At 36.5% G+C, this 10,464-nt stretch overlaps 1 protein-coding gene across 1 annotated transcript; it reads right to left on the reverse strand.

Moving 5' to 3' along the window:
- Nucleotides 1-655: 655 nt before the first annotated feature.
- Nucleotides 656-6,492, reverse strand: LOC118344245. Its single transcript, XM_035684388.1, has 10 exons — nucleotides 6,336-6,492; nucleotides 5,973-6,232; nucleotides 5,567-5,926; nucleotides 5,147-5,234; nucleotides 4,767-5,065; nucleotides 4,124-4,673; nucleotides 2,458-3,887; nucleotides 2,198-2,332; nucleotides 1,862-2,116; nucleotides 656-1,324 (listed from the first exon to the last, which is right to left on the reverse strand). Exons 1-10 carry the CDS (start codon nucleotides 6,490-6,492, stop codon nucleotides 656-658), a joined length of 4,203 nt encoding a protein of 1,400 aa, XP_035540281.1.
- Nucleotides 6,493-10,464: the final 3,972 nt, after the last annotated feature.

Genomic DNA, 10,464 nt, shown 5'->3' on the forward strand with positions numbered 1-10,464 from the left:
AATCTGCAGCCTTATTACCTTCCCTATAAATATGCTTAATAGAGAAATTCATCTTTGCCAACATATTCATAATATCTTCCCAAAAATCCTCTAAGTACCAGAGAGTACATCTTCTATCCTGAACCCAATTAACAACCAAAAGCGAGTCTATTTCAATATTTATATTATTAAGCCCCAATCTTTTACAATGTTCAATCCCTCTTCTCAAGGCAATAAGTTCCGCAAGATTATTACTACCACTCCCAATGGATTCAGCAAACGCAAAAACCATCTTCCCAAAGTCATTTCTTACTACTCCTCCGGCACCCAAAATACCAGGATTATTAATACTACTTCCGTCCACATTCAGTTTAAACCAATCCTTATTCGGCCTCTCCCATCTTACTGCCACTGAAACCCCTCTTTTTTTAAAATTAATAGAAAGATTCAAAGACATCAATATCTGTACATCCTTTTCCACAAGCCGGGAATCCTTGTGAATCTTAATACCCACCCAATTAATCCAATATTTTATCAATCTCCATAAAACCTGAACCTTCTCCTTCCTACCTTCCTTTCGCGCTGTACATCGCCACTTCCATAAATTCCATGTGATGATGACAGGAATAACTCCCATTAGAATACCTAACTGAGAGGACTTCGATGCTCTTCAGAACTAGGCCTCAACAGTTGCCCTCCAAGACCAGTTCGGGACAAACGGAATACCCAAAGTATTAGAACTAAACTTCCATATAGCCTTAGCAATATTACCACTATATAACACATGATTAATATCCTCAATGGCACCGTCTCGACAACATTCACATTTCGAAACTAAAGGCACACCAATTCTCCTTAGACGATCATCCACTGCAAGGCATGAGTTTAAGGCCTTCCACATAAGCACAGAAAACTTCTTAGGTAAAGCTGAATTCCAAATCCAATCCGGCCATTGACAATTAGGATTACGAATCCGAACAAAAGACCAGGCAGTCATAGTCGTGAAAGACCCATCTGAATTTTCCAACCAAATAAGCTGATCCTTACCAGTCCTCCTACTACTAACTTCATTGACTATATCCTCCATTTTTTTAGGCCCTACTAGCTGCTCAAGTTGCTCCATATCCCAATTGTTATTAATCATACAATCTTTCACCTTCAATTCCGGATCACCCACCATCTGATACTGCTCCATTAGAGGCCCAGAATTTAGCCAACTGTCTCTCCAGAACAACACGTTCCCCTCCCTAATCTTCCACTTGGAACGTGAAAGTACAACAGGAATTTCTTTTACAATTGCTTTCCAAAACCTAGTGCCTCTAGATGGATTAAGCTCAAGCGGATGCTGACCATGCAAGTATTTAGCACAAAAAAATCTTTTCCATAAAGAATCTGAACTTAACAAATTCCAGGCAAATTTAAGTTGCAATGATCTTTGCACATCAACAAAACTTCTCAAACCAACCCCTCCTTCATCAACAGGTTTGCATAATCTGTCCCATTTAATCCATTTCCTCTTGGGACTCCCATTAAATGAGCCCCAAAAAAAAGTGCTAAATAATTTATTAAACTGAAGCAACACTAATTTCGGAACCTGCATCACAGATAACAAGTGAATTGGCATACTTGACAACACATGCTTTAATAAAATGACTCTCGCCCCTGTGGAGAGAAAACTCACCTTCCAACCTTCAATCTTCTTTCAAATTTTTTGAATAACATCCTGAAAATGAATTAACTTCAATCTACTAGAAACAATAGGCACCCCTAAGTACTTGACCGGGAACACCCCTTCCGTGAACTGTGTATTCAATAAAAGGTGTCTACGTCTAACAGAATTAATTCTTTTAGAAAAAAAGATAGAAGACTTGGCGCTGTTTACCTGTTGACCTGACCACTCAGCATAAATACGAAGAACTTCAACAATTTCCAAGACTGAAGACCTTCCTCCATTTGCAAAAATTACCATGTCATCAGCATATAAAAGATGAGAAATAACAGGACCATGTCTAGGATGGGAAAAACTTTTAATTCTATCCAACTCAAATTTCTTTTTTAACAGCCGAGAGAGAACTTCTTTTACCAAAATGAACAAATAAGGAGATAGAGGATCTCCTTGACAGAGACCACGTCCACCCTTAAAAAAACCTTTTGCGACACCATTCATAACCACAGAATACCAAGGCGTAGTAACACATTGAACTAACCAATGACAAACCTTCGGGGAAAACCCAAAAGCTTTCAAAATATGACTTAAAAAACCCCAGTCAATCGTGTCATAAGCTTTTGCAAAATCAATTTTCATCATAATATTACCTCTTCGAATTGGCTTGTTTATATCATGAATAAGCTCCTGAGTAAGACTAATATTTTCAAAAATACTTCTACCAGGCAAAAAAGCTCCCTGTTCCATAGAAATAATCCTACTGAAAACTGAAGTAAATCTGTTCACTAAAATTTTAGAAAAAATTTATAGACCACTGAACAAAGACTTATAGGCCTAAAATTCCCAAACGACGTAGGATTCTGAACTTTTGGAATTAAGACAATATAAGAGGCAGAGTAAAACCTTGGTAAGGCAGCCCCGCCAAAGAAATCACTAACAGCTTCCAATAAATCTTGATACACCAAGGACCAACAATGCTGAAAAAAACCCGAGCCAAATCCATCCGGCCCCAGACTACTATCCACCGGAATAGAAAAAATTGCATCTTTTACTTCCCCAACCGACGGAATACTACCAAAAAATTGATTTTCCTCCTCCGAAACTTCCTCTGAAATTAACCCAACTAGATCTGGCAAAGAACTGGTTGCTTTAGCTTTGAGGAAATCCTCAAAATAAACACACGCAGCCTCATGGATATCTTCAGGCGAGTTAAACACCCTGCCATCAGAGAGCTTCATTTCTACCACCATATTATGTTTGTTATTCTGCAAAGCTTTAAAGAAAGCAGTCAAAACCTCACCCTGTGATACCCACTTTTGTTTGACTTGTTGAGCAATACGAGACTCTTCCCTTTTTAACCAGACATCAAGCTCAACCTTGTTCGCTAAAATGTCTGCTTCTACATCCTCTAAGTAACATTCTTGAAGACTTAATTCACCTTCCTCCACTTTAGCTTCTAACTCTTTAATATGCTTTCCTGTCCAGCCAAACACTTCCTTGTTCCAAGATTTAAGAACCAGTTTTAACCTCTTCAATTTAGCAGCTAGCTTCCACAAACCCGTACCATTAACCTCCACCTGCCAAGAACTAGAAACACATCTCCAAAAATCCTCATGATTAGTCCACATATATTGAAATTTAAAAGATGTGTGACCATACCTAGCAGATGAAACCAAGTGACCCAATACCATAGGGGAGTGATCTGAAGTCCTCCTAGGAAGATATTGAATTCTACCCGATGGATAAAGATCCTTAAACTTGGAATTACATAAAGCTCTATCTAGTCTAGCCCATGAACGCGCCATTCCTAATCGTCCGTTGCACCAAGAAAAGCCATTACCTGAAAAAGGCACCTCAACAAATCTGCCATCATTAATAAAGGAACGAAAATCCTCCATTGCAATAAGCATCCTAGGATTTCCCCCTATTCTTTCATTATCATTACATATGACATTAAAATCCCCAATAATCACATGAGGAAACTGTAAATTATTAACACCAAGTAAATTAGACCACAAAGGCCTCCGATCTAAAAACCGACACTTTGCATAAACCGAAGAGATCAATAAGCTAGAATTAATAAGCAAAGTAAGTTGCTGATCCGAAACACCCATAACATCCACCTTCAAACCAGACTTCCAAAAACACCAAAGATTACCTTCTTGATTTGCATTAGAAAGACACTCATCAAATTCTAGAAACGTCTTCCAATAACTCAAATGAGAATCATCCCTAAACGGTTCTACAATAAAAAGAATAATAGGATGCAGCTCTCGTACAAGCCCCCTCAATCGTTTCCTCGAGGTACCAAGGCCTCGGATGTTCCAAAACAACAATTTATTAATCAAGGATTCTACTTAGAGGGCTTGCTAGGAACCCTATAGGACCTACGTAACAAACGCTTACTAGGAGACTTCCTAACTACTAAATCAGAATCCGAAAAATCATCTTTTTGTTTACCTGGGTGGGGATACTTACCTTCATCCTCTGATTTGGACTCCATCTGCAAATCTGTCGGAACTAACTGCACCTCTCCTTCTGCTACTGGGATATTCCCGCTTGGTACCACTTCAATTCTGGACTCTAGCTGCACAGCATCCTCCGCTATTGATGATGTCTCGATGAGTTCCACCCTTCTGGGTTCTAATTGGCCACCAACTACAGCATCGTCTTTCTGCATTGCAACTTCCACTACTGGTAATGTCTCGATGAGTTCCACCCTTCTGGGTTCTAATTGGCCACCAACTACAGCAGACAGATTATGAGTTGTTATTGGTAAATAGACCAACTCCTCAGCTGGTAAAGTCCCGCTGGCCTCTCCACAGATCAACGGATCTTTCCTCTGCTCGGGGGCCTCCATTTCTTCGATAACACTCTCAGACACCAACTTCGACTTCCCTACATCCTTGCCACCATCGAAGACCGGCAACTCAATCTCAACATCTTCCAATGCCAAAACAGGGGACTCTGAGGTTTTCCCCAAATGATCTGTAGTAATCTTCGCATCATCTTCTTTATCTTTTGGCACCTAGATTTTACTTGACTTAATAACCTTCAAGCTCTTGTTGCTTTTTCCTTCTTTCTTGTTTGCCTTACACGTCTTTATGTTATGCCCTTGCACCTTGCACACGGAACAAAATGCAGGCAATGTTTCATACTCAACTTCTTGGAAAATGCTTGTAGGATGTCTCGGTGTCCCAATCCAAATGGAATGAATCAGCTCATGATCGATATTCATCAGAACAAACACCCTTGCACCATCGGTACGAGTTGCACAGCGTGTCGCATTATCTCTTCTTAAAAAGATTCCAATCGGTGCAACAATATTCCGCAAGAACGATTCTTGATAAAGATTCAGAGGTAGTCCGGGCAACATGATCCAAACTGGAACCAATGATGGTTCCTCATCTTCAGTAAAATCTGTAGACCATTGAAAGGGTCTATAAGCAACCCCTTCAAGAAATCATCTTCATCTGAAAATCTCACAAAGACATTCCGAGCCTTCCGCATTGCTGAAATGACTGGCTGTTTCGTTAGTCCCCATCTGCTGTGAATGAACCCTCTGATGCGATCCAAAGATGGTCTTTACCTTAAGAATTTTAAAACCATAGAGAACCGAAAAGGAACTGCAGAACGATCCAACTCTTCCTTAGTAAATTGCACAAAGAACTCACCTTAAACACATTTTGGTGGCCTAAATGGTATCGAGACCTCAGGGAGGGCCTGAGGAACCTGGGAAACCAATTCCGCAAACGTGCATGTCTTTGCATGCGACGTGAGGGGGGGCTGGCAGCCCCCGGTACCATCCATGCATGTAAGAAACTAACTAGTTCTAGGACGAAACTCCAAAAATCAAGACACTAGAACTTGAAGTTCTTGGAGCATTCTTGGAGCATTTCTCTAAGATATTGTCAACCACACCAAAATTGTAAGGGCAAATGAGCTTGAAAAATGAAGAGCTCTACCACCAACAGAATATGTGAATGCCATGTAGTTGAGATTTTTCTTTGGAGAGGAACTCTTTGAAGAATCACTTGTCTCAGAACTATTATCACTCAAGGAATCACCATTTGCTTTCCCTTTGCCCTTTTTGTAATTTGCACATTCAAGGCGAACGTACCCAAAACCATGACATTCGTGACACTGTATATCAGATTGTACATTGTCTTTGGTAGCTCTAGTGTATTTCTTAGAGCTCATTTCCTTGTCACTCATAGCCAACTCATCGGATGACTCACCGGATGACTCATCAATAGTGTTGAGGGCTATGGATCTATTTTTCTTATCCACAGGAAGAGTATGTTCATAAGTTTGTAGAGAGCCCCACCAGCTCTTCAATCTTCATATTGTCCAGATCTTTTCTCCCTTCAATGGCAGTGACTTTGGGACGGAATCTCTCCGGAAGAGATTTGAGAACTTTTCTCACAATTCTATTATCAGGAATTTTGTCCCCTAAATTAAAACTAGAATTGACAACATCATTTAGTTTGGCATAGAAGGCATCAAATGTTTCATCATCCTTCATTTTAAGTTCTTCGAAACTCGTGGTCAACATTTGAAGCTTAGAATTCTTTACATCCTTGATACCTTCATGGGTAACCTCAAGAATGTCTCAAGCTTCATTGCAATTTTCACACATTGAGATTCGCTTGAACTCCTCCTGGGACAACCATGAAAATCGCATTCAGACCTTTGTTATTCCAACCACACTTATTTATTTCATCCCTAGAGTAATAATCCACACTTTTGGGGGTTTGAACTCCCTCAATGATAGCAACTGGTTCTCTCCATCCTTTAGTCATGGAAACCCACACTCGTTCATCCACAGACTTTAGGAACGCTCTCATTCGAACTTTCCATTAGGCATAATTGCTACCATCAACATATGGTGGCGATGTGAGTGATTGAGACCTATCCATTTTAACCACTACAGCAGGATCACACTCAGGAACTAAATCCTAGTGGAGTGAACCCTCTTTGATGCCAGTTGAAAAAATAGTGATTCTATCCAATACAACACCTAGAGGGGGTGAATAGGTGCATTTCGATTTATCTGGTCTAATAAAATATATTGAAAAGTAAGTACTTAAAAGATGAAACAAATCACACAAATAATCAACACAGAGATTTGTTCACGAAGTGGACAAAACAAGAGTTGGAACCTGAGAGAACTCAGTATGGAGAATGTCAATTCGGTGGTTATGTATGGGATGCCCGGGCATTGATTGAGAAGGACGCAGCTTTCTGAGGCGCAATAGTTCTATTAGCCACTGCTCTCATTACTCACACAGACTCGGCGGCGGAATCCCTTTTTCAAAAGAGTTTGGTTACCTGCGCTAAAATAACGTCTTCTAAAACCACTCCGGGTATAAGACACCACCTAAAATCCACTATAGAAAATATTTGTTACAACCAATATAGAGACACTCACAAAACCTTTGTAATCCTAAACTTGGCTTGCAATACCCCGAGTGACCTACTCGATCTCTACAAGCATGTAGTGCCAGAATTCTGACTTTTCTATAGCTTCCCACGAGAACCTCTCGATTTCTGCATCAATAGTAGCTCCGGACTCTTCCAGACAATCAACACGTCCACTTCAATGGACTTTGAATAAGATTTGATCTTGAGTGTGGTGTGGTGGAGATGTGTTTGCCCAAGAGAGATTCACAAGGTGAGGAAAACTTTCTCTCTATGGCTTTTGAAGTAACTAGTATTTTTGCTCTATTTCTCCACACCAAAGAACAGAAATAAGTTGTTCTATATATAGTCCCAACAGATCACAACGCTCAAAATCCTGAATTTTAAGTTGTCTTGAACATTGGCTTGAGCGATGTGTCAAGCGCAAGTCGAGCGCACGTTGTCTTTCAGGAACAGCTCAAGCGACACATCGAGCGCACATCGAGCGAACCTCTCTGGAAGGTTCCGCTCGAGCGCTCTGTCGAGAGCACATCGATCGAACCTCTCTGGAAGGTTTTGCTCGAGTGCCAGTCAAGCGCCAGTTGAGCTGTGTTGAGCCTTTTCATGTTACACCACTTCAACACTTGTTACAACATAATTTTACACAAGTTTTCACAAGAATATGCCAACCAACTAATTTTTCTCTGATCAAAAACAATAACTTATTTCTTTGATAATAATTTGTGAAAATGCTAAGGTGGGATCGAAGTTCCCTCGTATTATTAAGACCTCAAATAGGAGAGAGATAAACAAGAAAAATAAGCATTTGTAACGAATTATTTGCGACGATAATGACTATTTGCGACAAAAAACATACTCATTTTGACAAAAAATAATCATTTTCGCTGGAAATAACTGGTCACTAATAAATAGTTTCTTGTAGTATATATATATATATATATATACATATATATATACATCAAATTGGTCCTACAACATTTATTACTACCCATATATCTATCTCTCCAAATATTAAATGAGCAATAAACATTATAGATCAGTTTGTTTCATGTCTTTATTTTTCTCTTATTTAACACACTCAAATTCGAGACAATATATCGTGATGATCACTGACGAAACTTATATTTTGTGGTTGGATGGCTATTGATATTGTTATATAAGTTATATGGTCTTGATCTCCATTCGTTGCTATACATATAAATATGGTCTTGAGTTGCCCTCAAAAAAACAAAAAAAAAAAAAAGAGAAAAAGGTCTTGAGTATTAATTTTGTTGATGGCCATGTATTGATTTGCTTGCTGCTGAATGCAGTTAACGTTATGTGTTGTTGTTGTAGTTGAGTTTAATGGTATAGTTTGAGTACATGATATAAAATGGTCTAAAATAAATAGTTTTGAGTATAAATATTATGGTCTAAAATAATATATAGTTGGAGTATAAACCAGGGCAAAAGAGATCAGTGTGGACCCAACAATTACCTCATAACAATTAAAATATTAATGCAGGACAATCAAATATTCAATGAAAACGAATGATATCGACGAGATTTGGGTGCATGCAGTCAACAAAACGGATTGTGAAGTTTGTGTAAGCCCAGAACACATGGATCTCTTTTCTTGACTATATTTTCTAGAACGTTAAAGATCTAGTATTAAAATAAATATATCTAATTAAATTTATTATTTTTAATCAATTTAGATTTGTTGTGTAAGCTGTGATGATTTTATAGGTATTAATCAATTTATATGTTTATTTATTTATTTTGTATTTAATAATTAAGAAAGTGTTTTGTTTTTTAATGAATTTGTTTGTGATATGAGGTTCAGAAAATGTTTAAAAAAATAAAAATACATTAATTTACATTATCATCACCTTTCTCATGACCATGACATTGACTTTTTTTAAAGCTTCTTACGAGGGAGAAGAAGGTAAGTCATGAATGCACTGTGTCACCCTGAAATAAGCTAATGGCACATACAATGAGATAGTCAAAGCATTAGATATGAGAGAAATGAAAAAATGTAGGTGACGGCAAGAGACGGAACATTAATGGCACATACCAAAAGAAAAACAATATATATATATATATATATATATATATATATATGACAAGACGTGCACATACCATTCCTATACGGCTTTTATTTTTAGCTTCCTATATTATATTTTTGAAAAAATTAATGGATAAAATCATCTTGCATCCTTCTCTTTATTGCTATAAGAAGATAAAAATTAAACTCGGTTTAAATTTAGAGATAAATTGAGATGAATTAAAATATTTTATAAATAATAATTAAATTTGTGAGTTAAAATTTATGAATAATAGTAAATAATAATAAGTATCTCTCAATCCAAATCGATTCTAAATATTTTATTTATTTGTTTTAATATGAAAGTTATAAAAAATATCAGATATATGACTATTAGAAGAGACGAATATTAGAAAAATGACAATTGAGAGTAATTGAGTTTCGAAATACGTAACGTCAGACGGTTTTGAAAACATAAATTATCAAAAATTATTATTGAAAAAAAAATATTTAAACTGAAATTATGAATGCAAAATAATAAAGTGTGAAACTAATAAAGAGATGGATAATTGAAATAAAAAAATGATTATTTTAACTAAAATTTAGAGAGAGAATAGATCAGGGATGCGATTGCTCTATATATTAATGCATATGTATTTTTATATTTGTAAGTCGGCGTGAAAAATAAATATTCTTGCAATTGATTAATTGATACGATTTGATTAATAAAAAAAAATATAAATCAAATCAATGAACACGAGAAGGGAGGAAAAGTGAAGCTTTTGTAAAGAATGATATCCACGAGATTAATTGGGTGCATGCAGTCAACAAAATGGATAGTGAAGTTTGTGTTACCCCAGAACACGTCTCTTTTCTTGACTATATTTTAATCTAGAACGTTAAAGATCTATTAAAATAAATATAACTAATTAAATTTATTATTTTTAATCAATTTAGATTTGTTGTGTAATCTGTGATGATTTTACAAGTATTATATAAGGAGTCATGAGTTTGAATTTTGATTTTACACACTATTCAATTTAAGAAAAAGTTACTTTGCATTCTCATTTTGATCACTCCATTTGACCATTAATCAAATTTTTTTTTTTATTTAGTAATTAAGAAAGTAATTTTAAATGTATTGATATATTTTTTTATTTTTTAAAAATATTTAAATATATTAAAAAAATATAAAAAAAGAAATGCTGGGCATTATGCCCAACTGTAAGAGTAGGGCGGCAGAATAACCCCACTCTTCAATTTAATTAAATATTCATCATGATAAGTCAGCTTATTAATAAAGTATTTGATCCCATAGGTGAGAAAGATAGTAAAACTTATCAATATTTACTTGGAATTGAAATAGGAA

This window comes from Juglans regia, chromosome 13 (genome assembly GCF_001411555.2).
Source record: "Juglans regia cultivar Chandler chromosome 13, Walnut 2.0, whole genome shotgun sequence".
Taxonomy (NCBI): domain Eukaryota; kingdom Viridiplantae; phylum Streptophyta; class Magnoliopsida; order Fagales; family Juglandaceae; genus Juglans; species Juglans regia.